Here is a 25,794-nt window from a genome sequence, read left to right as displayed (position 1 = left end):
AATGAATGAATTGTTCAAACACTGGGGCGCTTTCTCCTATACCAATCTATTTCTACAAACACTTTTAGGCAATACTTACATAATGCACTGAGGTGTTCTAAAGAAAAAGTTTACATCAGCACAAAATGGGCACTGTTATCATCAGGATTTTCTTCAACTAAAAAACAAATAGTCTTTTACCTCCAAATTTATGTCCAAAACAAAGAGAGAGAGAACCAGGTTAATAAGCTGGGCTTTCTCGATTTACCAAGATCAACATTTGCTTTTGAAGACAGGTTTATTTACCTCTAATTTCTTCAGTAATTAAAACAGAATCATCAACTACTGTTATCCTCTGCTAGTTATTCAGATATAGCAATCCAGAATAACCTGATAAACATTCTATGCAGATGTGCTCGGAACTTATGTAATAAATAAATCCTTCAAAATAAATTCCTATTTGGGGATATTCAAGTTTGGTGTGCTAAATATCAAGTTATGTTAAAGTTGCAATTAGGTATTGTTAGGCTTTTCAAAAGGAAAGAGCTTCATATTTTGATTTATTTTGCAAATTTTGCATAATTTATCCTGATTTATTGAAAGTTCACTGTGTGCAGGGCTCTGTACTGTGGCATATTGTTGGAGGAACAAAGGGAGCATTTAGACATGATCTCTACCCTCCTGGAATTTATACTATGAATGGTAGAAGCATAGAGTTATGCACAGTTCAGTGCCTCCAACAATAACTGTTGACTTTTTATTCGTAATCAGAGGATCCTGGCAATGGAAAACGAGTTTTTTTTCCTGGGTTTACGAGAACTGAACTGAAGTGGAAAATGTTATTTGCTTTCACGAAATAATTTTGTCTTGTGCAACATAAAATTCTGTCAGTCAAGCAAATAAAGGAAGAAAGCCTTATTTATAAAATTACCTGCTTCTGATTTCACTTCATTGCCTCTCAGGCTTCAAGAGGGGGAAAAAAAATGAAGATTTTCTTGCTCGGTATTTTTCTAATTTTATGTGGTACCTCAGCCCGGGCAAAAGATAAGCATTATTACATTGGAATTGTTGAAACAACTTGGGATTATGCCTCTGACCGTGGGGAAAAGAAACTTATTTCAGTTGACAAGTAAGTCACTAATTTTTTCTTGCTTATAGATCAAATGTATAAATTATCATTTAAGAAAATTAAGACAATGATGAACTACTGATAAGGATGAACTATTTCTTTAATTTGTTATACAGAAAAACTACAAAATATGGACTTGAAACCCTAGACACTTTAATAAATGTCCTCTAATTCCTGGGATTTTGTTTGTTTGTTTGTTTGTTTTGAGAGGTTGACCTTACTTCTTTCAACTTGGTCTTGGGGAACTGTGTGGGCTTCTTATTACCCCCCTCTAACTGTTACCTCATCTCCTATTGGGGCTCAGTCTTTTTGTCTGTTTTCGCAGCTCTTTCATCTAAAGAATGACTGTAGAAAGGTTTATGTTTACTATACCATTTACTGATTATTAATGGTAAGAAGAAAAAGGTTTTTAATCTTCAAAGAATGTTTATAGAAATCAAATCTAATTTTAATATGACTCTCCCTGATACTTGTCAGATGACTCTGGACAGTTCAATAGGTCCATCTTTCTCAGACTCAGCATCCTAATCTGTAAAATGAAAATAATAGGAATACATCATGGGGTTGTTTAGAGAGTGGGTGCACAGAAAGCTCTTAGTACAGCACTTGGCGCGTTATACATGCGCAAAAAAAGTAAGACAGCTATTATAATGTCCCCTCGAAAAAACTCTATGTAACTTAAAGGTTTCTTGTGTCACTTGAAAGCTCCTTTATTTTAAGCTATATTCACCACATGAGAAGACAGAAGTAGACTTCTCTTTGAAGTTTTTTTGTCATGGGAGTTTATCTTTACTGAGGTCATCACTTTTAATAATGTTCACTAAAAAGTTAACACCAAATTGAAGTTTGTTATTCCAAACCAATATTCATTACATTTAAAGATGTATTTTAATGGTGATAAGTGTAATTTAATGGTCATAAATATATTATAAATTGTCATAAAAAGTTGTATTAATGGTGACAAATGATCCCAATGACCTATAGCTGTCAGGTGGGCTGGGAACCAGACCCCTGACCCCTGGACCCTGGCCTGGGTGCTGACCATGACCTCTTGCCAGGCCCTCAGGCTGCCCTCTTCCCTTTAATCTCCATGCTTGGTTGGCAATAGGCCCTCTGGAAGCACTAAAATTTGCTCTTACTTGCTCCTAGACTAGCCATGAAGTGAGAAGATGGTTATTTAAAGAGAATTCTTGGAGTTCCCTTCATGGTGCAGTGGTTAACGAATCCGACTAGGAACCATGGGGTTGCGGGTTCGATCCCTGGCCTTGCTCAGTGGGTTGAGGGTCTGACGTTGCCGTGAGCTGTGGTGTGGGTCGCAGAGGTGCCTTGCATCCCATGTTGCTGTGGCTGTGGTGTAGGCCAGCGGCTGCGGCTCCGATTCGATCCCTAGCCTGGGAACCTCCATATGCTGCAGGAGTGGCTCAAGAAAAGGCAAAAAGACACAAAAATTAAAAAATTTAAAATTAAATAAAAAAATAAAGAGAATTCTCTATTTAACTGACAAAAAAATCTAGTTAATATATTAATGCGAAATAAATCCTTTTTGTGCCTTGATTTTTCTACTGAAGATGTGAACAAGTAAAAATGAAGTAACTGGGAAAAAAATAGCTAAACAGGGGTTCCCATTGTGGCTCAGCAATAATGAACCCAACTAGTATCCATGAAGAGGCAGGTTCCATCCCTGACCTCACTCAGTGGGTCAGGGATCCATCATTGCCATGAGCTGTGATGTAGGTCACAGATGAAGCTCAGATCCTGCATTGCTGTGGCTGTGGCCTAGGCTGGTAGCTACAGCTCGGATTAGACCCCTAGCCTGGGAACTTCCATATGCCATGGGTGCAGCCCTAAAAAGAAAAGAAAAAGAAAAAAAGATACCATAAGTATTCTATAAATGTTAATACTTACTTTTACTATCAGAAAAAAAAGTTGAATTTTTTCCTAGTACCGCCCGTTTAAGAAAACAGGGGAGTAAACAAAACATTTGTAATGAAAAAACCTGCACAGAAGGCATTCATTTTACTACTTCAAACATGGTCTTAAATTTTAAAAATGATTTTTAAAGACACATAATCATGACCTAAAATTATCTGGAAAAGTCATTTATGATGACTCATACTGCAAGGTTACTAAGTGCAAACTAGTAAGCAAAAGCTGCTGTGGTACAAACACTTCTGTAGGACAGCCCATGTGTATATGCAAGTGAAGCACTTATACCATTTCACACGTTCTAAGCTCTAGGATTTGGTATCGAAGTTGCTATCTTCCCCAAGAACATATCCAAAAGAAGACTGACACTTAGATATAGTTTTTATACTATGCTGGTGAAGGTAGGCTACTTATAACCTATAATTCACTTGAGTTTGTGCTATGTACACCCTGGTTGAATCTTTGTCCACCAGTTCAATTTTGACTGTTTTTCTTGTATTTCCAGTGTGTAGTAGGTAGAATTTTTTTAATGGTCCCAAACGATAACCTACCCCAAATCTCTAGAACCCATGAACATGATGAGATATCACTCCCACAATTTATGTTATACTGAATGACACAGCTGACTTTGAACTAGGGGCATGATCTGGGTAGACAAAGAATAAGTCAGAGAGATTCAAAGATAATTGAGGGAGAATTCAACAAATTATTACTGGTTTAAAGATGAAAAAGGTCAGTTTGAAAGCAATACAGGTGGCCTTAAGGAACTGGGAGAGATCCTCAGTTGACAGCCTTCAAGGAAACAGGAATTTCATTCCTACAACTACAATGAACTGAATCCTGTCAACAACCTGACTGAGCTTGGCAGTGGATTTCTCCAGACAAGTACTCAGCTCAGCCAACATCCTTATATCAGCCTTGAGGTAACCTAAGCAGAGAACCCAGGAATGCCATGCCCACTTCTGATCCATAGAAATGTGAAATAAAAAGTGGATGTTTGGAGTTCCCGTTGTGGCTCAGTGGTTAATGAATCTGACTAGGAACCATGAGGTTGTGGGTTTGTTCCCTGGCCTTGCTCAGTGGGTTAAGGATCCGGTGTTGCTGTGAGATGTGGTGTAGGTCGCAGACGCAGCTCAGATCCCAAGTTGCTGTGGCGAAGGCTGGCGGCTACAGCTCCGCTGAGATCCCTAGCCTGGAAACCTCCATGTGCTGTGGGTGTGGCCCTCAAAAAGGCAATAAGTAAATGAATAAATAAATAAATAAATAATATTTATTTGTTGTTTTAAGCTACTTTGTGATCATTTGTCATGCAGCCGTAGAAAACTAAAATACTATGTCTCAATTAGTGAAGCTAAGAATCCAGAAATTTTCATGTATGTTACCCACATTTTATTAACCATGTCTAAACATAAACCAAGGTCCCTGAGGGCATTCTGAATTTATGGGAAAGAGTAACATTGTTATTACCTTACTAAGGCAATATTAAAAATGTTTTAATTTTCCTACCATTAAAAACTCACTTCTGGATATGAATCTACCAGGAATTATGGGAATTGCTGAAGGATTATGGGAATTGGGGGAGGGCTAAAACAGAGGCAGGTGATTACAGAGAGGGGGCATATCTATTGTAATGAGCAGAAAAGAGCATATTGCAATTGTCAACAGGAAGAACTGCAATTAATGTGAGTTATTTGTTTGGATCAAAGTGCAATAATAACAGATTTTTTTTTTGACTGGATATCTGACTGGCAAACTTCCTGCACATTTCCAGTAACTGAACCTTTGTCCCCAAGCTGTGCTCTTGAAGTTAAATAGACATACCCTAATGACCTTTGGTGTTCCTTTGGAGATAGAACATAAGCAAACACAAACAGACCTCCCCCAAAGTATTACATGATGGGAAATATTTCCCAATTTGGTTAAGATTTAATTTTGTTTCAGAAGAAAAAAAGACAAGATAGTAAAAACACTTTTAATATTGCTGTGTGTATATAAGAAATTCTAAACGTTAAAAACTCTGAATAGGGGAGTTCCCTGATGGCTCAGAGGGCTAAGAATCTGGCACTGCCACTGCTGTGGCTCTGGTTACTGCTGTGGGGTGGATTCAATCCACTGGCCCAGGAATTTCCACATGCCATGAGTGAAGTCAAAAAGAAAAAAAAATTTTTTTAAACCCTGAATAGATTATAAATTCAGATCAATTAGTTTAAAAGTAATTTTCACCCCTACCCCCCCAAAATCTTTGTATACAAAAAACAAATCCCAAAGCTTAGGCAATGCTCTTCCTATTTCAGGAAATGATTAAGACAGGAGAATTTCAATGCAATGAAAGCATTTTGACAAACCTGCTGTAGTTTAATTGAAATCAAATGGGATATAGTCCTTGATGCTATGGAGTCACATTCAGGAAATATAAATACACACTGTATCTAAATGAAGCCTCAAGAATTTGAGGGTTATTGTGTCCCCATTGCAGCTCAATGGGTTAAGAACCCAACATAGTCTCTGTGAGGATGCAGGTTTGATATGGCCTCACATGGATTAAGTGGAAAATGGTAAGGCATCAAATGTTACTGAGTTCAAAGTAGGCAAAACACTCTCTCTCCCTCTCCCTCTCACACACACACACACCCACACACACACACACACCAACATCCCAGATCATCAGCCAAAGTGTTTACAGTTTTATTCCAGTGGAGGAGGCCTTGGTTGTGGAGGGGCTTGCCAAAGTCCGAGTCTTAGCTGGGTTCTCATGAGTGGCTAGTTGGCATTGCCCATAAATAGATCACACTGAGGAATACAGGTTTCCATTTAGGACAGAAACTTGAGAATCAATTCAAAAGTTTGAATGCCAAATTCTCTTTCTTTTCCTTTTCTTTTTCTCATGGCTTCTATTTACTTTACTGATATTTTAAGGAAAGTTTGTAGCAACTATTAATCAGCCAATAATCAGAATATAAACATTCAATATTCAAGTATTTTTGGTAGCAAGGTATTAAAAAAACACAGGGGTAATTTGAATGCAAAGGCAATTTTAAAACCTATACACAATGCATGCATCAATTCCAACTTTAGTTTTGCTAAAAGAAATAAAATGATAGAATTACTTTAGCATTATTAATTTTATTTTAGGAAAAAAACATACATACACACACTATGACATCTCACATATCCAGACTTATTACCTATAAACTCAAATTTTTCCAGTGGCTGAAAGAGGTACATCCCAAGTGAGAAATGTCTTAGTAAACTACATTTTTTTCCTTTTTCAGGCACACCTGAGGCATATAGAAGTATCTGAGCTAGGGATCAAATCTGAACCAGAGCTGGGGCCTACACCACAGCTGCAGCAAGACTGGATTTTTTAATCCACTGCATTGGCTGGGGATCAAACCACCACCTCCACTCAGACAAGCCAGATCATTAACCAACTCTGCCACCGTGGGAACTCCTTAACTGCTTTATTTTATTTTATTTTGTTTTGTTTTTATTTAGCTTTTTGCTTTTTAGGGCTGCACCTGCAGCATATGGAGGTTCCCAGGCTAGGGGATGAATCTGAGCTGCAACTGCCAGCCTGCACCACAGCCACAGCAACGCAGAATCCAAGCCATGTCTGCGGCCTACACCTCAGCTCACGGTAACACCGGATCCCTGACCCACTGACCAAGGCCAGGGATGGAACCCACATCCTCCTGGGTACTACTCAGGTTCATAACCCGCTGAGCCACAACAGTAACTCCCACAACTGCTTTATTTTAATATTTCAATTTAATTTGATATTCTATTCCATAATACGTCCGTGTTCTAACATGAAAATCTTGTAGGAAATACTCTGGTTATGCATTATATTTTCATGGTGCATTTACACATGATTGTCTGCCATACAGCTGATGTGGGATGCCTGACATAATTAAAATAGCAGGGCTAAGTGCCATCTCTCCTTTTCATTTTTTGGAGGCACCCATGACAATAGGCAGACATTTAATGTGATATGGTCATTCATTCCTCTTTAGTGATAATGTTATCCCCAGAAATGATGGCTCCTAATACTTTTTTTTCTTTTTCTTTGCAGGGAACAGTCCAATATCTATCTTCAAAATGGCCCCAATAGAATTGGAAGATTGTACAAGAAGGCCATTTACCTTCAGTACACAGATGAAACCTTTAGGACAATTATAGAAAAACCTGTCTGGCTTGGGTTTTTAGGCCCTATTATCAAGGCTGAAACTGGAGATAGAGTTTATGTACATTTTAAAAACTTTGCCTCTAGACCCTATACTTTTCATGCACATGGAATGACCTACTATAAGGAACATGAAGGTAAGTTCAGCTCATATGCCAGCTGAAATTTCCTCCTCCTTTTCAGTAGGAGCACTTTTAAATGCTTGGGAGTATAGACTCTCCTCCTGGATAAGACCTGTAGCTGGGTTGTTTAGCTCAAAACTATTTTATGAATATGTATTTTTGTTCATCAAATAATGCCATGTTTCTCTTGTTTGTGCTTGCTTGTGTGAAGTATGAATGTGATAGGATTTCTGGGTGGATTCATGCTATGAGAATCAGTGAGAGCCGGTACTTCCTTCCCAGTGCCCAGCATCTTGCTAGACAAATAGTCAAAATAAGTGAAATAGTTGATATGCATCAAAGCCTGGAAAAGGCAAAAAATCCAGAGGGAAGAAATAGGACTCAAAAAGGGATTGTCATCTCTCTGAAGTTCCTACATGTGAACGTATCATAGCCATTGTCACCTTTCATCCTGACTTCGGATAAACTTGGTCCCAGCTAAGGCAATGTGAGTATTCTCATACATCAGCCAAATGGTGCATATGAGTGGATGATCCCAGAGTCACATCTGAGACACAACGTTAACCAAAAGGTCATTTGAATGTAAGACTTGGAATCCTTAAAGACGGTACAAGAAGAACAAAGATTAGATTTGGTGTTTGTGATTTTACTCTTAGTACTTGATGAAGAGGAGGAGGAAGAAAATAAGTGGTGCTTTGTGTGGTTAAGAGCAAGGACTTCTCCCTGGCATGGAAAATGTGGGAGAGCCAGCCCAGCTTTGAGCCAGGGAGAATTTCCAGTACTGTGATCCCTCAGCTCCCAGAGAGGGGATATGCCCAGAAGGGGGGCCCTAGCAGAGAAAGAAATCGAGGGTGAGAATCCCCCATGGACACCTCTCTCCCTCACCCAAGGTGGTGGGGGGGTGGGCAGCCGGGACATTCCTAGCCAGCAGCCCCTAGACCAGGAGGGCTGGTGCAGTTTGGCATCCCTTTAGTGCCCAGGAATCCAAGATCTGCCCTTTTTCAGCCTTGATTTCTCCTTCTGTGAAAGAGAAGGGGTGGATAAGAAAGCCTCCAGCTACATAAGCCTAAGCTTCTGGGGTCCATGTGGCTTTGAGGATCAGCTAGCAGTCAGGCCTGAGACATGGGAGGCTGGGAGGTGGGCAGCCTGGCTAGGCTTCCCATGCCAGCCCACAGTGGAGGAGAAAGGGTGGAGGGCCGTCTTCCCTGCTCTGATCTCCACAAGCACCTCCCTTCCACCCTCTTTCACCCTTCCTCTGCATTCCAGGAGAGTCTGAGGTCAGCTTTGATAGGCAGGGCTGCCAGTGTGGAGTGGCTGGTACCCCCTTGCCTGTCTGTTCCAAGATGTTCCAAGGGCCTATCTGTGTCCCTTTTTGGCTGTCTGGGGTTGGCTGGGACCAGAATCTTGAGCGAGCAGAGAAGCCTCACATCAAAAGCCTCTCCTGCTTGGCACTCAGGACCCCTTGAGCTGCTCTTGGGACTGGCCTGGGCATATCCTGGCCTTTGAAAGTCTGGTCTCCTGGGAGGAAAGCAGGTTTGGGGGCTGTAGTGCCAGCCAGTGTCCCCAGCCTGGCTTCCCTGCCATGTAATGGGGGGCTTATGGGAATGAGGGGGTCTCACCACCCAGCAGCCCCCCTGGGGAATGGGCTGGCTATGGCCAGTCAAGGGCCTGCTGGGTTTGAGAGAGGCTTCTAAAAAAGAAATCAAGGCCCCTGAAGGGGCCAGGCCCACAACAGGCTTGGCCCCTGAGGCTGAGGCCACAGACCTTTACCCCCGTGCCTGTGTGGAGCTTGCTTTGGACAAAGGTAGTGAGCCTTCGCTGATAGAGGTGCCTGTCCACTGTGGGCCCAGCCTCCCCACTTGCTCCTGGTCTGGGCCGTGTGGGCCTGTGTGGTACATGGCCTTGAGGGCAGCCTCACCAGTGCTGTGAGGGGCTTTCCTGTGTATTCCTCCCAGGCTCTAAAATGCCATAGGCAGCCTAGGGTCCAAAGACCAGTGCTAAAGCTCTCGCTTTGCCATTAAAATGCTATATGACTTCAGGCACATGACTGCCTTCTCGGGGCCTCTTTTGCCTTTTATACCTAGAAGCCTCCACAGCTGCTGTCTGAAGGCCTTTGGGGTTTGGACACATTGTCATTCTAGCTTCTGATGGGATCCCTAGGGGGTCGAAGTTGATGTGGTCTGCCACGCCCCTCCTCCCTGTCCCATCCTCAGAAGCCAGCTGCCTCAGTGCCCAGACGGCAGCTCTTGGTGGGTTGAGGCCAGGCCAGCTAGCCAGGTGCCATTTCTAATCTGATTTCCAGAAATTGTGTAGCAGGGCTTGGAGCATAAAACCAATTGGCTGAAGCCTCCTGGGAGGGTTGAAACTGTCCAGCTTTATAAGAAAAGCCTGGAAAAGATTTGAGGGCTCCATCAATCTACCATGGCTGCTGTGCCTACGTCTGCACAATGCCCCCCTCCCAGTAGGATGGAGGTTTCTCTGCTTATTGAGGCCTGAGAGACAACTGCAGGAGCACGCAGCCCAAGTGCCTTGAGAGTGCCGCTGCAGGGCCCTTGCAATGTCTCCGTCTCCATCTCTCTCATCTCTGGGGTATGCTTGCGCGTGCATGTGTCTGCAGGTGCTCTTATCCGTGGGCACATCAACGTGCCCCATCAGGAACTCATCCCTGCCTGTGTGTGAGTATGTGTCCTCCTTGCATCAGTCTTGGGCCACCTGGAGGTTGGGGTACCTGTTTTTGCATGAGTCCACAAGGTCCGTTGGTGTATCTTCTATGTGCCTCTTCTTGTGCCTTCTCCCGCAGTGCCCTGGGCTCTGGAGGGACCCCGACCCTCCCCATCTCCAGGATGATCCAGGGCCCTCTAGTCCCCTTCCCCAAGCAACCAGGCAGCTGAGCCAGGTCCCTTAGCAAATGCTCTGAGGAGAAGTGACTAGGAGCCTGGGTACAGGGAGTACCTCCCCTGGGGGCAAAGGGCTTCCGGACCACCTGCTTGGGCTGTGGACACAGTTATGTGCCCAGTGAAGCAGCGTGCAGGGCTGGCCCCAACCCCACCTGTTTATTCTGTAAACTACAGCCTGTAAGTAACATTTAGCATTCCTATGATAACAAAATTAATTTTTATGAAATAAATTATATTTCCTAGTTTAATAAAAAAAAATCAGGTTGTTAAAAAAAAAAAAAAAGGCCAAGGCCTTCAAAACTAATAGACCAATGCTAGAGTGTACCCTTGCCTTTTACAGGCTGAATGACCTTGGGCAAGTTACTTAAATTCTCTATGCTTCAGTTTTATCATATATAAAATAGGGACAATGACAGTACTTAATCATAGCTCGATAAATGCCAGCTATTATCATAAGCAAAAATGCTGAGGCCATAGTGATTAAGAACTTGATGTTGTCATTGCTGTAACTTGGGCTACTGCTGTGGCTGGAGTTCCGTAATTTCTGTATGCCAAGAGCACAAACAAAGGGGAAAAAAATGTCGAGGTCATGCTACAGTTCATTGAAATTATAAGGATCAAGTGTGGAAATTAGTATAAAATTAGTTATTAATTATTGGTGTTCTATTTAAAAGAGATATTGCTTTACAAGGTGAATGTTGACCTTCTTTAGTTTTATTTGTTTTTCTAAGCCAAATAACTATTTTCATAGCATAAAAGCTAACTGCCATCTTATTTTTTACAGTTTCATGGTATGTTAGGGTATTGATCATCTTTAAGATATGATCACTGTATTGTGGCTACATTAGAAGAAAAAAGTATTCTTATCTTTTAAAATACGTACTTAAGTATTCATGAATGAAATGATACAATGCCTGGGATTTGCTTTAGAATGACTTGATGATAAGGAGAAGAGTGGGTGGGGGTGTAGATGAAACAAGATTGGCCTTGAATTGATCATTGTTAAAGCTGGGTTGTTGGGAAAATGGAAGTTCATCAGATTATTCCTTCTACTTTTACATAAGTATGGAAATTTACAAAATAAAAAATAAAATAATTCCATGTTTACTTCATAGGCAAAAATTTGCTATTTATATAAGAAGCTTCAAATTATAGGAGAGGGTAGCCATTTTGCTCTTACTTTCATACTACAACCCTAGGACAAAAGTGTTCTTTAAATTGCAAACCAAGAATTCCCATAGTGGTTCAGTGGAAACAATCCAACGAGTAATCATGAGGTTGCAAGTTTGATCCCTGGCCTTGCTCAGTGGGTTAAGGATCCAGCATTGCCATGACCTGTGGTATAGGTTGCAGACAGCTTAGATCCTGCGTTGCTCTGGCTGTGGTGTAGGCCAGCAGCTGTAGCTCTGATTCGACACCTACCCTGGGAACTTCCATGTGCTGCGGGTGGGGCCCTAAAAAGCAAATAAAATAAAATAAATTGCAAACCAAGGTCACCATGCTCCTGATACATGTATTTACTGATTCTTAAAGATTCAGTCAAGTGTAAAAAAATAACAACTTTTTCTGTCAAATTTTCAGACCTTGTAGGCTTTTGCTCCTTATTCTTTGTGTTCAAATAGGACATCACTGCATCCCCAAGGGGGCATATGTGAAATGTTGAGTAAACTTTTGCTGAATGAATCAACAGACCATCTCTTTTCATTTAAGTTCAAACACATTCAATTTGTAATTTCATTGCATGTTGTTTCCTAGGGGCCATCTATCCTGATAACACCACAGATTTTCAAAAAGCAGATGACAAAGTGCATCCGGGTGAGCAGTATACGTACATATTGCATGCCAACCCAGAACAAGGTCCTGGAAAGGAAGACAGCAATTGTGTGACCAGGATTTACCATTCCCACATTGATGCTCCAAAAGATATTGCCTCAGGGCTCATTGGACCTTTAATACACTGTAGAAAAGGTACATTTTCTCATTATTACTTGCAGTAAATGACCAAAGACAGAAAACAGGGAGGTTTGTTTTTTCAAATATACATTGTCTTCTGCGCCATGATTGAGTAGGTAAGGTAGAGAGGTGGTGAGTCTAGGGAAAAATGCAGGGAAGGATCAGGGGAAGAAGGGATATATGGCACAAGCATTCATGAACACTGTTAAACCGCAACAAATATGCTCTCCTTGGGGGTAGGTTTGCTGGATCTAACCTCCAGCAGTCATTTAGAAAAGGTGTATGATTTTACCAAACATGACTCCTTAGTGACACTCCATGGTGAAAGGTCTGTAGTTATCTGTTTTGTGTTGATAAAACTATTATCGCAGTATTTTTGACACCATGGGGAAAGAGAAAAACATAGCTTACAAGCTGGAAATCTAAATCCCATTGAACAATAATGAGTTACTGACAAAGACTTGCTGTCTCAGTTTGTGGCTTATATACACCAGAAAATATATACACAACTTTAAATTACAACCTTCTTTCTCATTTGGCAAAAAAGTATTGAATAGTTCTATGGTCAGTGGACATCCAGATATATGAGTATCTTACAAATTCAAGTTACTAAATATATAATTCCCTAAATGTTTCCAAATTTATAAAACATGAGTCTAGGGGAGTTCCCGTCGTGGCGCAGTGGTTAACAAATCCGACTAGGAGCCATGAGGTTTCGGGTTCGGTCCCTGCCCTTGCTCAGTGGGTTAACGATCCGGCGTTGCCGTGAGCTGTGGTGTAGGTTGCAGACGCGGCTCGGATCCCGCGTTGCTGTGGCTCTGGCGTGGGCCAGTGGCTACAGCTCTGATTGGACCCCTAGCCTGGGAACCTCCATATGCCGCGGGAGCAGCCCAAGAAATAGCAAAAAGACAAAAAAAAAAAAAAAAAAAAAAAACAAACATGAGTCTAGATTTGTGGTTTATTAGGAAAATAAACATTAAAATTTTCTAAAACTATAGATCATATGCTAACATTTATGCTAAAAATTAAGTTCTACTGAAATACTAATTTTCACTTCAGATTCTCTGGATAAAGAAAAAGAAAAAAATATTGACCAAGAATTTGTGGTGATGTTTTCTGTGGTGGATGAAAATCTCAGCTGGTATCTAGAAGATAACATCAAAACCTACTGCTCTGAACCAGAGAAAGTGGAGCCAGACAATGAAGACTTCAAGGAGAGTAACCGAATGTATTGTAAGATTACGCAAGACCTTTATCTTATTTTTCTCAATCCATTACTTCTGCTAAGATAATTCCCTCACTTGAATAAGTAGTGTGTTTCTAATATGTGGCCTTGATAACAAAGAATATTGGACATGCAACTTGATATTCAACTTAGCAAGTCAAATCAAAACTAAGCCAAGTAAAGGCAGGCAGATTAAATTATTCCAAATTGATAAGAATAAGATATTTTCAATTGTAGTTAAGTGTATGTGTTTTATATTTATATATGTTTATAAGAATAAGATATTTTCAATTGTAGTTAAGTGTATGTGTTTTATATTGATAAGAATTATATTTATATATGTTTATCCTCCCAACTCACTCTAAAAATTATTTGAGGAAGCTTAAAATTGTTAAATTAATTATATGGTAAATCATTAAACTATATTTAAGAAAATAGGTCAAGCCATTGGTTCTAAAAGTATTTCTTTTATTTATATATTGTCCCTCACTACCCCCAACTTTGCATCATTTTTTATATATTTTAATTCAACTTATTTCTTCTAGAAATGTTTTCCTTACTGCCTAGCCTTCTTCTTTTTTCCTTTTTTTTTTTTTTTTGGCCATGCCTGTGGCATACAGGAGTTCCCAGGCTAGGGATCAAACTTAAGCCACAGCAGTGACAATGACAAATCTTTAACAGCTAGGCTATCAGGAAACTCCTGCCTAGGCTTCTTCTTAATTCTTAGAAACAAGAAAATGAGTTTAGTGACATAGTTTATAAGGATCTGCTTAAAAAAATCAAACACTTTAACACCAGCTAGACCAATAAGTATAGATTTTTTGTTTGTTTGCATTTAGCTTCTTCAAAATAACTCTTACTCAAAAACTGAGAACACAAAAATAAGTGTTCTGTTAAAGCAGAAAATTAATTAACAAAGTACAGATTTTTTGTTTCCAACTTTTGCTTATTTCTGGCTGGAAGATCCTTTCTTCCATAATTTAATCCAACCTCTACTATGTGCTAATCAAAATAGATGTTAAAGACTCAAACTTCTAGTCTGGTTGGGCCTGGGTTGGTACCTCTGTTGCATTTGGTTAACTCACAGTGCTTCCCAAAACTGATTTCCATCTTAACTCTAGGACCTCCCTATTTGAAATGTGTCCTTAAGGTTCTTTGAAGAAACTCAAGCCGTCCTGCTTTTGAATTTTTAGGTCTTTGTGGCTCTGGTCACTGGTCCCTACTGTCCTTGCCCTGAATTTCTTCTTTCCTCCTTCATATTTCTTCCAATTTTGTCATCCAATCTTAAAAAAAAAAAAAAAAAGCTTCCCTGTATTATTACAAAAGCAATTCACATTTGCTGTAGAAAACTGGGAAAGTTCTGATAAACCAAAAAAGAAAACATTGACATCATCCATACTATCACCACCACCATGATACATGGTTGATTACTAAATAACCTTCAGTCTTTTTTTCTATTTACTATATGTGTGTACATTTTGTATAAATGTATGTACATATGCACAAATTCAAATGCACACATGAATATTCCAAGGTGTAATTTATAACAAAGACGATTTCATCTTCAGTGTTGTGTTCATCTGCTAGAACTATGTTGACAAAAACCCCAAGGCTGAATTCAGGTCCAGAATGAAAGTGTTCTGTGATCGATTAACACTCTTTGATGTAGGTACAGAGGGAGGAATAGCGGTATGTGTGCCACCCATGGTATTTTCCAACCCAAATTGCTTTTATTTCTGTAGAGGTAACTATCAATATTCCAGGCACCAATGTCTGTTAGTCACAATCTCTACTCTTGACTTACAGCTGTGAATGGATACTCTTTTGGAAGTCTCCCAGGACTTTCCATGTGTGCTGAAGACAGAGTAAAATGGTATCTTTTTGGTATGGGTAATGAAATTGATGTGCATGCAGCTTTCTTCCATGGGCAAGTGTTGACTAATAAGAACTACCGCATTGATACCATCAATCTCTTTCCTGCTACCCTCTTTGATGCTTTCATGGTGGCTCAGAACCCTGGAGAATGGATGCTTAGCTGTCAGAATCTAAACCATCTGAAAGGTAAGGCACCTTTACCTGAAATTAACTGCCAATTGAAAAGAGAGTCATGGGAGTTCCCGTCGTGAGGCAGTGGTTAACGAATCCGACTAGGAACCATGAGGTTGCGGTTCGGACCCTGCCCTTGCTCAGTGGGTTAACGATCCGGCGTTGCTGTGAGCTGTGGTGTAGGTTGCAGACGCGGCTCGGATCCCGCGTTGCTGTGGCTCTGGCGTAGGCTGGTGGCTACAGCTCCGATTGGACCCCTAGCCTGGGAACCTCCATATGCCGCGGGAGCGGCCCAAGAAATAGCAACAACAACAACAACAACAACAACAACAAAAAAGACAAAAGACAAAAAAAAAAAAGAAAGAAAAGAAAAGAGAGTCATGTCTCAGTTATACCATTAACAGAGTGATGATTGGAAGTCAGAATCTGAAAGCTAAATACCTTTGGAATGATCTGAGCTTTGAACTGGTTACTTAATTTTTATTCCTATGACAATATGCATCATAATGTAATTTTTTTAAATCTAAAGACTGGATCATTTATAAAATAATTAAAACTTAAAATATGTTAATTTTTAGAAAAAGAAATGGCCCTGAATGTGTAGGCCTACCTAAAAGTATAATACTATATACAGTTTTTCAGATTTGTAAAATACATAATATTTTAAACACAAGAAGATTTGTGTATTGTGCTGAAAAGTAGCTTTTTTTTTTTACTTGATTCTATTAAACATAACCAGTTTTGTTCTTTATTTGAGCCTAGCTATTCCTTGGTTTAGCATGCTAAATCTCTCCTCCATTTCTCTAATATATTCCTAGTTCTTGAAAAATATTAGTTTGTAATATCATCCTCCTGAAGAAATTAGATTTAATCTAAGGTTTTGAGTATGTTACTTTGCCCTTCAAACATAATCTCATTCATCAAATGTCACCTTGGCCACAGAAGGCCCAGCACAGCAGGTGCATAACCATTTTATCTGAGAGAACAATAATAATACATGTTCACTCTCTTCCTTCTCCTCCACCCACCCTGTTTCTTAAAATATAGCAAAGCCTCCCTTTATCACTTATCTAATTTTTCTCATTAAAGCATTATTTATTTTAATGCCAAGGTCACTGCACAGACTCAGTAAAACACAGTGAATATTCATTTCTCCCCACATTATTTACCTATTACCTATTTTTTTTCTCATCAAAAGAACTCCATAGTGAAACCCCAAAGTAATGGGTTCCACATGTTTTAAAACACTAGTAATATCACTTCTCTGTGCCATATAGAGAAATTCTTTTCACTGTCTGAATTTTCCATGAGTGATATCTTTACAACTGTTGTTTATAGAATTGTTTCTAGCTGTCCATTTCTTCAATTTCCATCTGTCATTTCACCAAGTGAATAGGAAAAACATTGGTTTCATTAACCAGTGTCTTCCTTCTGTGTGTTTTTCAGCTGGTTTGCAGGCCTTTTTCAGGGTACAAGACTGTAAAAAGACTTCATCTGAGGATGCTATCCATGGCAAACACGTTAGACACTACTACATCGCTGCTGAGGAAATTATCTGGAACTATGCACCCTCTGGAATAGACACCTTCACCAAAGAAAACTTAACAGCACCGGGAAGGTAATTCAGAAAAAAAAGATATTATTTTCAAAATATGCTTCCCCATAAAAGAATCATAAAAGCCTCATTTAGCAATTAAAATTTTAATTGGTACCTGAAATTGTGTAACTAGACTGCTAAATATTTATTAAAGTGCTTGGTAGTGAGTTAAAATTTGAGAAATAGGACTTCTGAGTCCATGAAAAAGAGTAGACTTAAAAGTTGTCAAGTGCTCAACAAAATTCTCAGAAAATTCTGAATACAGTTAGACTAATTAATTTCCTGTTTCTGGAAACAGAGCATTGTAAAATCTAATAGCATTAAGTACATACATAAGATTGTGTAATCATCAGTACTGTTCATTTCTAGAAGTTTTTCATTATTCCGAGTAGAAACTCTGTGTCCATTAAACAAAAGCTTCCCATCCCCTGATAACTTCTATCCTACTTTCTGTCTCTCTGAATTTGCCTAATCTAGGCACCTTATATGAGTGGAATCATGCAATATTCGTCCTTTTCTGTCTGGCTTATTTTATTTAGCGTGATGTTTTCAAGATTCAGCCATGCTATAGCATACATCAGAATTTCATTCCTCAAACAAACAAACAAAAAGAATTTCATTCCTCTTTAAGGCTGAATAATACTCTATTTTATTCATATACCATGTTTCATTTATCCATCTACCTGTTTGTTGATGGACATTTGGGTGTTTTCTACCTTTTGGCTATTATGAATAATGAACATTGGCATATAAGTATCAGTTGAGGTCTCTGCTTTCAATTCTTTTGGGTATATAACTAGGAGTGAAATTGCTTGATCATATGATAATTCTATTTTTAATTTTTTGAAGAACCACCTTATGGTTTTCCACAGTAGCTGTACCATTTTACATTCCCACCGGCAATGTACAAGGGTTCCAATATCTCCGTATCCTTGCCAACATTTATTTTCCTTTTTTTTTTTTTTTTGGTATCTAATGCGTGTTCGTTTATCTTACACTTACAAAAGAAATCACCCACCCTCCATCCTATTCACCCCAAAGTCTATTTTTATAAACATTTAAAAATTAAAACCAAATGAAGCTAGACAAGTTAATTTCAGTACAAATCATGTTCAATGTAGCTGTCAAAATTAGGGTTTAAATTTCCTACAAGTGACCAATGTCCAAGTGACATATAGGGAAATCCTGATTATTGGCCAAAAGGAAAATTCCGTATTACAAGTTCGCAAATTCTGGTTCAAAAATAGTCCGTGGGTTGGATAACCTTTCCTTTCACATAGGTCTCAGTCCACTGACCACACAGTACACTAGCATTTCCAGGCAGTCTGCTGACTGCAGAGTACACTAGTGTTTGAGGTCAATCTGCTGACTGCACAGAACACTAGCATCTCCAGGAAGTTCGCTGACCACACAGTACACAGGCATCTCCAGGCAGTCCATTGACTACAGTGTACACTACTGTTTGAGGTCAATCCACTGACCACATGGTACTCTAGCGTCTCCAGGCTCTCTCTCACACATGGCTCATTTGTTGTAGTGGGAGCAGCACAACACCTCCAGCAGCAGGGGCTAGTGTCCACCTTGAGGCCGTGCTAGAGACAGCTGGCCGGGAATGCCTCACTGGCTCCTGCTCCACACTGGGATCCTGGAAGGAGGAATGAATTGTGGGCAGAGCTGCCTCCCTGAGGGGCCATCGGCCCAGGACACAGAGGAAGTTCACCCAGGGGGCTGGGCTGGGGCTGGGGCAGGTTAGCCCACTCCCTGCCAGCATGTCTTCATCCTCCCGTGGCCCAGCGAGGTAAGAGGCAGCCCTGCCTTTGCTGTGGCTGAGATAGGCCTGGGCAGGCTTATTGTCTCTCAGGATGTGAGGCTGTTCCTGACACTTGGTGAAGAGGCCCTGGAAGTGGAGGTTCTGGCCTATGGCAGGCAGCACCTCCTTCAGCAGTTTCCCCTTTCTCCATTTTTAATTAATAGCCATCTTAATGAGTGCAAAGAGGTATCTTATTGTGGTTTTGGTTTCCAGTTCCCTGATTAGTAATACTGAGCATTTTTTCATGTGTTTGTTGAAAATTTAGAGAAATGTCTTCCTTTGCCTAATTTTATGTGGGTTGTTTGGGAGTTTTTTGGTTGTTGTTAAGTTATAAGAGTTCTTTTTATATTCTGGATATTAATCCCTTGTCAGAGATATGCGCTGTACAAATATTTCTCCTTATTCTGCAGGTTTTCTTTTCACTCTCTTGATTGTGTCCTTTGATGCAGAGAAGTTACATCTTGTACATATCTCATGGCCTACCAGATGTTTTTCCTGCCTCAGTCTTCCTTTTCTACAGTCCATTACTCCTAAAATAGCCAAAGTGATCTTTGAAAAATGTCAGTAAAGTTATGCCACACCTCTGCTTCAAGTCTCTGCTCAAATGTCACCTCTTCTTCTGAGAAGCGTTATTTACCACACATCTACTTGGAAAGGTTAAGTAATTTACTCATGACAAACAACAGGTCAATAGCTGGATCTGGCTCTTACCCAAGCCTGTGATTCCTGAAGCAGAGACTTTAGTCCGCACTACACTGACATCCAGATGCGGTGATTCCCAAAGCTGTATCTCCAGCCAAGAAAGGCTTTTATAAATTGCAGATTTGCATTTTGAACTGCTTAATGGACATCCCACTTGGATGAGACCCCTCCAAATCAACAGGTCCAAATATAAACCCAACTTAGAACACAAATCTGAGTATTTTCCTCTGCTTGAATGCTATCACCATCCATCACTCAAGCCCTTGATCCCTCTCTCCTTAATCAATCCCTTCTTCTCTCCTCATCAAATGATGCCTCATTACATCCTAAATATCTTGGAAAGTTGTTTGCTTCTCTCCAGCCTCTTTGCCAGCACATCTGAAGTCATCACTACCCCTCACTGAGATTTTTTTAATTTCTTTTTATTTTTTGGCTGCCCTGCAGCATGTGGAGATCCTGGGTCAGGGATCAGATCTGAGCCACAGTTGTGACCTAAGACAGAGCCTTAACTCACTGTGCCAGGCCGGGGATTGAACCTGTGTCCCAGTGCTCCAGAGACATGGCTGATCTAGTTGCACCACAGAACTCCTTACTGAGATTTTAAAAGTAGCCTGCTGATTGATCTCCCTACCTTAGTCTTGCCACTGCCTAAGGGATCGCTAAAACCCTAATCCTGAGTGCTTTAATGTTTCAAAGATTTCCCACTGCCCTGAGATGGGATATGAAACCTTAACTAGATCCTTCCCCCATCTCTCCAAGCCTCACTCTCCACTCCTCTGCTCTGCCCTGCCTGCTATGCTCCCGCCCTAGTCTAAAAACATGCCATACTCTCTCCTCTGAGCTTTCCTGCAGGCTGTTTCCTCCTCGTAAACACCTGCCCCATTCTCCCCACCATACATACTCCATCTTTTTAACTTCACTTCTTCTCTAGATAGTTGTAAAAAATTACTTCCTCTGTAAAGCCTTTGGGTCTTCTCCCCACCGCTTCCCCCAAACTCAGAAGAAATATTTTATAACACCCTGTGCTTATTACATTTTCTTATATTGATTGGTTTGTAGCCTGTCTTTGGGGACAGACATAAAGTCCATGCGGACAAGGATGGGTCCAGCTTGCTTATGGGTGTGTCACCAGCACCTAACAGGGTTCCTGGCAAAGTGCAGGTGTTGAGTACATTTGTCAAATGGAAGAAGAGACAAATGGTGTGGTTTTGGCAAGGCAAACACCTTTCTGAGACTTAATTTCTTCATTTGTAAAGTGGGGGAGAATGATACCAACTTTGTTGGCTTGCCAGTTTCAGACAACAAGTGGAAGCTTCGAAAGGCTAATACGCAATACATAGTAGCTACTGTATTTTTAGACATTTCATAATTGGTTAAAAAATTCTATTGAAGGACAATTAACTGTAGGGGTTAATGTGGGCCCTCTTGAAATTTGTTCCCATCACTTGAACAAGTAAAATCTCTATGCCATGATCTCCACCCTTTAACTGAACATCTTTGTATGAAGTGCCTAGTACTACCTGCTTCTGTTCGAGTATTTGGTAAATCACAGATAATGATTCTGAGTGCTGGTCAGAATTTTTCTCTTCAGTTGGTATCCTATGTGAATACCTGCTTCTATTCTGCTTTTGAGTGCCACATTAACTCTTTTTCTTTTGGCAGTGCTTCAGAGGTGTTTTTTACACGTGGTTCTACAAGAATTGGAGGCTCATATAAAAAGCTGGTTTACCGTGAGTACAAAGATGCCTCCTTCACAAATCGAAAGGAGAGAGGACCTGAAGAGGAACATCTTGGCATTCTAGGTGAGTCTGTACAGAATATTTATGCCTGATGTACTCTTCCCCTGAGCTACAACCAACCTCAGAAAGAAAAAGAAGTTTCAGAACTTGCAGCATGATTTCTACATATAAACTGTGGCCGTGGAATATCAATCATCAATCAAATGCAGCAGCTAATTATTTTTCTAAATGTAAATTACCAGTAGTAAATCTTCAATATTAAACTCAGGCTACCTTCAAATGATGACTTTTTTTTGGAGTTCCCATCATGGCTCAATGGTTAATGAATGCAACTAGGAACCACGAGGTTTCGAGGTTTCGGGTTCGATCCCTGGCCTTGCTCAGTGGATTAAGGATCTGGCGATGCTGTGAGCTGTGGTGTAGATTGCAGGTGCGGCTTGGATCCCAAGTTGCTGTGGCTCTGATGTAGGCCGGTGGCTACAGCTCCGATTAGACCACTGGCCTGGGAATCTCCATATGCTGCGGAGGCAGCCCTAGAAAAGGCCAAAAATAAGATTAAAAAAAAAAAGAAAACAAATGATGACCTTTTTTTTCTTCAAAGAGGTAAAGGGGAATTGCATATTTATGTGAGAGTGTTTCAATAGGCAAAGCTATTAGCCTCTGCTCTTTGCTAAAGATATATTTCCTTAGAAATAAAATCCAGGCTACTAAAGAGACAGGCTGGGTTTGTTGTAGAGCCTTCTGCACACTGCCCTGAGGCAGAGCCCAGATACCTGTTCTTGCTCAGGCACTTGGGTGAAAGAGCAAGCGGGTGGATTCAGACTGTCCTCAATCTTCACTTATCAGCTGTGTGACCTTTGAAAGTACTCAACTTTCTGTGCGTGTTCCCTTTCTGTAAAATGGGAACAATAATAACAGCAGAGTCCCTACCCCATAAAGTTTGTAAGGATTAAATAAGTTAATACACGTAAATACTCAGAAGAGCACATAAGACGCTCTCAATAAATTTCATTTTATGTATTATGTAAAAATATTTATGTACTGTATATCTGTGGTTGTGTTCTCTATTTAGTAGTAATATTAATTTTGGTGATAGAAAATCCACAGAGATTTTACTTTTCACATCCAAGACAATTTAACTTAGTCCCTTTGGGTGATGAAGATTTATAGCATTTTCCTGGCTCTTAGCACAAATAACAAACATCTAGCAACAAAAAACTAGAATGAGAAGAGTGTACCCACTGGGAATAGTTTTTTATAGAGGTAAGAAGCCTGTGCACTGACTTGGATAAAAATAGTAACAAGTTAATTCAAAAGCTCTTCTCTGAGTTCCCACTGTGGTAAAGGGGCTTAAGGATCCACTGTTGCTGCAGCTGTGGTTTTAGATGCAGCTCAGATTCAATCCTCTGGCTCAGGAACTCCCATATGCTGCAGGGGGGAAAGAAAAGCCTTTCTCATTTCTTTCCAGCCTCCCCATGTCAAAGTGATAACAGACTTTTAAAAAACCAAGCTTTGGAGTTCCCACTGTGGTTTGGCAGTAGCAAACCCGACTAGTATCCATGAGGATGCAGGTTTGATCCTTGGCCCTGCTCAGTGGGTTAAGGATCCAGTGTTGCTGTGAGCTGTAGGTTGCAGACACGGCTTGGATCCTGTGTTGCTGTGGCTGTAGTCTAAGCAGGCTGCTACAATTCCACTTCAACCCCTAGCCTGGGAATTTCCATACATAGCACATGTGGCACTAAAATAAATAAGTACATAAATAGATAACCAACCAAGCTTTCTGTTTGCTGCAAAAAGCATGTTGCTTCCAGTAGTTCTTACCAGACAGAGGACAGGGCAGAGAAAAGTGTCTTTTTATCTGTGTTACCAGGGAGGATAATAACTCTCTTTGTCCCTAGGTCCTGTCATTTGGGCAGAGGTGGGAGACACCATCCGAGTCACCTTCCGTAACAAAGGAGCATATCCCCTCAGTATTGAGCCCACTGGGGTGAGAGTCAGTAAGAGCCAGGAGGGCACATACTATGCCTCACATTACATTTCTTCAAGTGAAAGTGAGTACAGCACTCTGTAACCAAATGATAATGTTTAATTACCTACTATGCTGGTTACCCCAGGAAAACTGTCAGGCTGCCAAAACCGAAGGCAGGAACTTCTGAGGAAACTGCTCATATGCCATCCTCAAGCATCATGCCAGGCAGCAAGTAAACCTCTTTCTCTACCATTTCCAGTTGACTTACGGAATTTTGTCCTGCTTTAATGAGTGATTATTGACAATTGTGGTATTAACTTATTTGGATTGTGTCAATTACCCTTTTCCAGAGTTCTCTTTGGGTGATTGTTAAATTTGCAAAATATTCTTGCACTTATTAGATATACATGTTAGAATATTTGAAAAATATCAAAAGGTGTAGCCAAAAATATTATCAGAGTTCTATAGTCAGCCACTGTTGTATTTTTGTATAATTCCTCTACTCTTTCTTCTGTGTACCTAGTATGTTTTACATGTGTGTGAAATCATAGTATATAAATACACTTACCAGTATGATTTTGAACCTAGAGTTTGCTTTCTTAGCATTATAAATATTTTATAAATATAATTTTAATGACACAAAATATACTATTATATCGAAGTGCTTAGGTATGTCAAGGCTGACCAGTGATGACCCTCTTCTGAGTCTCAGACTTGTATCCTCACGTGGAGGAAAGGGCTAGGGTACTCTTTTGTCAGTCTAATCGCACTCAGAGGGGCTCCACTCTCATGACCTAGTCACTTCCCAAAGGCCTCCCTCTAACACCATCATCTGGGGCATTAGGATGCCAGTGTGTGAATTTGGAGGAAACATAAACAATCAGACTATAGCAGGCACCAATCTCAGACAGAGGTTTAGAGGAGATTTCCTGGAGGAATTCCTACCTATCTGTGACCTGACACCAGAGCACAAATAGGATTCCATTGTAATTCATAAAAAGGAGCACAGAAGTAGGTTGTCCTGGATTAAATCCAGTCTACTCCGTGGCTCAAATGGCCACATTAGAAAGCATTCTTCACCTCTCCAATGTGACTTTTCTTAAAGATGTGCCTCCTTCTGCCTCACATGTGGCGCCCAAAGAAACATTCACCTATGAATGGACTGTCCCCAAAGAAGTGGGGCCCACTTACAAAGATCCTGTCTGTCTAACTAAGATGTATTACTCTGCCGTGGATCCCACCAAAGATATATTCACCGGGCTTATTGGACCAATGAAAATATGCAAGAAAGGAAGTTTACTTGCAAATGGGAGACTGGTAAGTCCAATAAGGAAAATGAAAATGATTTTCCAATCCCTTTGAATTATCATCATTATAAGGAAAAGTTCTGGGTTTTGAGGCAGGGAAGGTTCCACACATAATATTTATTATATTTCTTCTTAGGCTTGTATCTATATTGTGCAAAGATTCTCTGGCTTGTGTGGTTGTTCCAAGATGAGTTGGAAACAAGATTTTCCTTGGAATCTGATTTTTCATCATTTATCCCATAGCTTTCATGTATAGATTTTACTGATTGCATTCCTGTTGTGTCATTTAACATGTTTTTTCTCTTTCTCTCTGTTTACTATAAATCTGTGGCTAGGTCTACAACTTTGATTTTTTTTTTTTTTTCAAACTACTTCATGTGTGGTACTGGGTATCTCTATCAGGGAGTATATAATATACAATTATCTCTCAATTGGGGATGTTTTCAGCCACTGATAACTGTTTCCAAGATTCATAAACTAATTAGAGATTATGCAATAGTAATATTTTGATTCCATCATTCTTTCTTTGTATATTAGCTACTACTATACTTCTAAAAACAGAAGCTTCCCAGATTTCTCTTATGGTGCAGTGGGTGAAGGATCCAGAGTTGCCACTGCAGAGGCCTGGGTCACTGCTGTGGCATGGGTTTGATCCTTGGCCGGGAAACTTCCATATGCTATAGACACAGACAAAAAAAGAAAAAAAAAGAAAGAAAGAAAGAAAGAAGAAAAGAAAAACAGAAGGCTTCCCTTAATGGACTATTTGGTTACCCTAAGGTACCTGTTGTACAAGAAAGGAATGACAAGGAAGGAAGGACAGAAGGAAGGATGAAAGGAAGGAAGGGAGGGAGGAAGGGAAATGACAAATGCTTGATTCTTTCCTTTTATTTATGAGTTTTCAAATTAAGAGTTCTCCTTTTGCATACTTCTTAATTTCTTTTTAAGTGTGATTGTGAACTCATGGATCTAGGCATATTTGGTATGCTTCAATGCATTGCCATTATCCTTACTGATGTTCAAATTTTGCCGCTGTGGGACTTGTTCAGGTTGGCACCTTTATTTTTACAAGAACTCAGTAGTCTTGGAAGCCTCTTTGATTTCTAATTTTAAAAAAGTTATTTCAGGTTTATACTGTGTATTTTCTGAGCCAGACCTGAAATCAGTCATTTCTCCCCAAAAGCACATTCCTTTCAGTAAGAAATTATTTTTC

The 25,794-nt window shown here is 40.1% G+C and overlaps 1 protein-coding gene across 2 annotated transcripts in view; it reads left to right on the top strand.

Moving 5' to 3' along the window:
- Nucleotides 1-896: 896 nt before the first annotated feature.
- CP (ceruloplasmin) overlaps nt 897-25,794 on the top strand; it is a 65,297-nt gene continuing 40,399 nt past the window's right edge. The window contains 9 exon segments of one of the 2 annotated variants that reach the window (NM_001267694.2): nt 897-1,108; nt 7,107-7,354; nt 11,992-12,204; nt 13,249-13,422; nt 15,221-15,475; nt 16,907-17,078; nt 21,232-21,371; nt 23,207-23,359; nt 24,383-24,594. In NM_001267694.2, the coding sequence (NP_001254623.2) occupies nt 963-1,108; nt 7,107-7,354; nt 11,992-12,204; nt 13,249-13,422; nt 15,221-15,475; nt 16,907-17,078; nt 21,232-21,371; nt 23,207-23,359; nt 24,383-24,594 (1,713 nt within the window). In that variant the 5' untranslated portion in view covers nt 897-962. 2 annotated transcript variants of the gene reach the window in all.

This window comes from Sus scrofa, chromosome 13 (assembly GCF_054392235.1).
Source record: "Sus scrofa isolate SSC_HxYL_T2T_F1_AM1 chromosome 13, Sscrofa_HxYL_maternal_Yorkshire_Landrace_v2.0, whole genome shotgun sequence".
NCBI classification, from domain to species: Eukaryota; Metazoa; Chordata; class Mammalia; order Artiodactyla; family Suidae; genus Sus; species Sus scrofa.
This window is presented reverse-complemented; position numbering and strand designations above follow the sequence as displayed.